Source organism: Meleagris gallopavo, chromosome 3 (assembly GCF_000146605.3).
Source record: "Meleagris gallopavo isolate NT-WF06-2002-E0010 breed Aviagen turkey brand Nicholas breeding stock chromosome 3, Turkey_5.1, whole genome shotgun sequence".
In the NCBI taxonomy this organism is placed as follows: Eukaryota; Metazoa; Chordata; class Aves; order Galliformes; family Phasianidae; genus Meleagris; species Meleagris gallopavo.
The window spans coordinates 35,127,922-35,131,842 of NC_015013.2; the positions used below are offsets into that span (position 1 = coordinate 35,127,922).

The 3,921-nt window shown below is 47.2% G+C and overlaps 1 protein-coding gene across 1 annotated transcript; it reads left to right on the forward strand.

The window, feature by feature from the left end:
- The first annotated feature begins 1,663 nt into the window (after nucleotides 1-1,663).
- On the forward strand, nucleotides 1,664-3,868 carry IRX1 (iroquois homeobox 1). Its single transcript, XM_010708641.2, has 2 exons — nucleotides 1,664-2,852; nucleotides 3,501-3,868. Exons 1-2 carry the CDS (start codon nucleotides 1,799-1,801, stop codon nucleotides 3,569-3,571), a joined length of 1,125 nt encoding a protein of 374 aa, XP_010706943.1. The 5' UTR covers nucleotides 1,664-1,798; the 3' UTR covers nucleotides 3,572-3,868.
- Nucleotides 3,869-3,921: the final 53 nt, after the last annotated feature.

Sequence of the window (3,921 nt, forward strand, 5' to 3'; positions counted from 1 at the left end):
TTCTTTCTCTTATAGAATATGATAGGAGAAAAAAAATGTGAAATGTTTTATACTCACAGCTTTTCCTCTCCGGCGCCGCTGAAGCGTTTTCGTTGCTCCGTGTCTGCGGATTGCTCAGCGGCGAAGAGCAGAGGCTACACTTCATCTCTCAGTGCCCCGCTATGATCTCTTCCGAAAAGGAAAAGAGTGGAGGTGCATGCTAGGCACGGTTGGTGAGGGGCTTCAGTACGTGCGTGCATATATGTGTGTAGGTCGGCAGTCAGATGCGCTGCTGAACGAGGTCAGCGGCGGAACACAGATCAGTTTGTGCTGCAAACATTTCCTACGAAGGCAGCGTTAGCAGCACGCGTCCCTTTCTTTTATTTTTAACCTTGATTTTGGAGATGCGCGAAAAGTTGACACAGAGGCAGCGAGTGATTTACAAGTGGCTCCTTCAAAAGAATTCCCAGCAGAGATTGCGGGGAAAAAAAATATAATTTCAGCAACAATAACAAAAGGGATAAAGGGAGTGCAGAAAGCCCGCTCTGTAACACATTATAAAAATTACATCGGGCTTCTCTTCGTGTGTACGCTTTGCCTCTGAACTTGAAATGCACGTTCATTTATAAATGTTTGACAAAGTTAGCTCAGTTTCGCTGCGGCCACTATTGAAGGGATCATTTTTAAGCCTGACACCATTTCGTAAGATTCACCCTGCGAGTATATTTCTGAACCAAAAGAAAGTGACATTGTGATAGGAAAGGGAGAGGGAAGAAAAAAAAAGAGAGAGAAAGAAAACGGCTGTGTCAGGTATTCAGCAACAGTTTCCTTTCCTACTTGCAAAGGCATCCCGGTGTTTTACTACAGTAATTCACCATGGTGGCGATATTTGGAAATCGATTCTAAAAATTCCGAGCATTAGGAAATCCGGAGCTAAAATATGAAGTTAATATCTCGGCAATTTGCGGTCATAATGAGGCCTAACGAGCTCGCTAGAAAGATAAAATGTTATTTACCAAAACACCTGATGGGATAATGTGACTTGCTGTGTTTTACTACCGATGATAAAAAGAATATTGATTGCAAATAAATCACCGTCTCTAAACGCTTGTAAACAGTTTGTGTTTGCTCTGCTCACATCAAAGTAAAACTTATGAGATAAAGTCTCTGCATATGCATTTTCCGCGCTGCAAAGATCGCCTTTCATTGCAGAGGTAGGGCTTTCCCAAACTTGGGAGTTAATATTTCATGCCAGATTCTCGGGGCACCATCGCGGTGTGTTGGGGGGAAGGTTTGTGTGTGCAAAGCCCTCGCTCAGAAGTGGCTCCGCGCTGAAGTTGCGCATTGCCACGCCAACCGCCTCTCACACCAACTCCTTTTAAAGGCAGAGCTGGGGCCAAAGGAGAGTGCTCTGCTTGCGTGATATCCCCCCGGATATTTGGCGGATAAACCCAACGCTGAGCGCGGGCATCAGTTGTTAGCTGTGCTGTGCTACCTGTTTTCCCTTCCTAAGGTCGTTTGGAGTGCACAGCAAATTGTCGTGGTGGAATGTGAATTTAGTGCCTTCCCATCGTTCGGTTCGCTTTGGTTTGAAGAGAAAATCTGCGTTCTGTCCGACAGATCCCAGCTCGGTCCCTCTTCTTCTTTCTCTGCAAGAAGCAGGGGTCACTCGGGAACCCTTCTGCCTGCTCCAAACGTGAGGGAGCCCGGAGTGGGGAGGGCCGTATTGGAGTGTGAAGCTCCGTGCCCCTCTCTGAAGCGCGTTCCGGCTCCCGGAGCAGCCTATTCAGGTCTGGGAGAGACGCTAACGAGATAATTGATGTGCTTTTTCCTCTCCGCTTGCCTGAATGTGTTACAGGGCTCCCAGTACGAGCTGAAAGATAATCCGGGTGTCCACCCTGCTACCTTCGCAGCCCACACCGCCCCCGGCTATTATCCCTACGGACAATTCCAGTACGGGGACCCGGGTCGACCCAAAAATGCCACCCGGGAGAGCACCAGCACCCTCAAGGCCTGGCTCAACGAACACCGCAAGAATCCCTACCCCACCAAGGGTGAGAAGATCATGCTGGCCATCATCACCAAGATGACCCTCACCCAGGTCTCCACCTGGTTCGCCAACGCCCGCCGCCGTCTCAAGAAGGAGAACAAGGTGACCTGGGGTTCCAGGAGTAAGGACCAAGAAGATGCCAACCTTTTTGGCAGCGATAACGAGGGGGACCCTGAGAAGACCGAAGACGATGAGGAGATTGACCTGGAGAGCATAGACATAGATAAAATTGATGAAAACGATGGGGAACAGAGCAATGAGGAAGAGGAGGAGAAGCCTGAGCTCCTGAGACAAAGCAGTGAAGAGGAGCGCTTGGAAAAAGACAAGGATTTGGCACTATCAGGATCTGAAGGACTGAATCCCAAAGATGCTTTGGCCATGGTGAAGGAGGCCTCTGATAACAGCACGCGGATCATCAGCCCCGGGGGACAGAGCAATTTACAGATGCCATCTCACAGCAAACCCAAGATCTGGTCTTTGGCAGAGACTGCGACAAGCCCCGATGGTGCCCTGAAATCCTCCCCCCCACCACCACCCCCTGCCCAGGTCACCCACACTTCGCCACAGATCCAGCATCCCGCTTTTCTCCCCAGCCATGGACTCTACACGTGCCAGATTGGCAAGTTTCACAACTGGACAAATGGGGCTTTCCTCACACAGAGTTCCCTGCTAAATGTGAGGTCGTTTTTGGGAGTAAATCACCATCATGCCACTCACCACAATCACCACCTCCAGGCCCAGCAGCAGCCTTCTGTTTTAACAGCCACCTTGGGAGCCCTAAGCGGTGAAAAGCCTTCAGAGAAGACCAGTCCCAAACACATAGGTAATGCCCCTGGCAGCCAACTCCCTTCTGCCCCACCATGCACACACAAACTTCTCCTTGAAGGACAGAGTCAGAGCCAGCCCTGGTGCAACTGATTGCTTTAACAGCATTGCAGAGGGTTTAGCTTAGCATTCAGTTTTCCTGCAGCATGGAGAGGGTATGCATTAAGCCCATTTTGTGTGGGCTATTATATTCTCATCCTGTATGCCCATCAGACAACTTAAGAATGCCAAAACAGTGCTGCCAAACATATTCTTTAAGTTTTGCTTTCCTTCCCTCCTTCATAGAATCTTAGAATCACAGAAGGGCTTAGGTTGGAAGGGACATTAAAGATCATCAGTGCACATGATGAGTATCCTTCCAGACTCTTATCTCCAAGTCATGACTTATCAATGATAGTCCAAAATGTGGCAAAAAAAAAAAAGCTTAACATAATCCCTAAATATTGAAAGTATAATTGTGCACACCTGTGTACCTGCGCTATACGCACACACCTACATGTGACTGAACAAGGGGGACAGAGGGAGGTGCACCCTGCACACTGTACTGATTTTCTGCACGCTGTGCTGATGTCAATTAGTTTGATGCTCAACTGGCTCTCCTATTTTTATTCTGTGTGTGTGTGTTTTGTTTTCTTTCTCCTTCCAGAAAATGTCCCAAGAAACGATTCCCCACCTCAGCCACTCAAATCGCCCTTCCAGCCTGTCGGTGACAAGTGAGTTTGTTTGTTTGTTTTCACTGCAGGAATGTTACTTATGCGAAACAGAGCGTTTGAATAATAAAGACTAATTATAGCACCTAATCAGTGCCAGAATAATACATACAGAGAACAAGAGCAACAGAGAAGTTGCTGTAATCTTTTCAAAGTTAGGCTAAATTATAATTGTACATTAACCAGCCTGTAACTTTTCTGGAACTTAACAGACCTCAAAAGAGCTTGTGTTAATGACACTAACGACAAAGATTTCTGTGCAGTTAACTAACAGTAGGATGCTATAGCAATAGACAGGTAGTTATAGGAAAGGATTTTTTTTTTAACTGAAAGATTATTACGTCTTTTTTTTTTCTC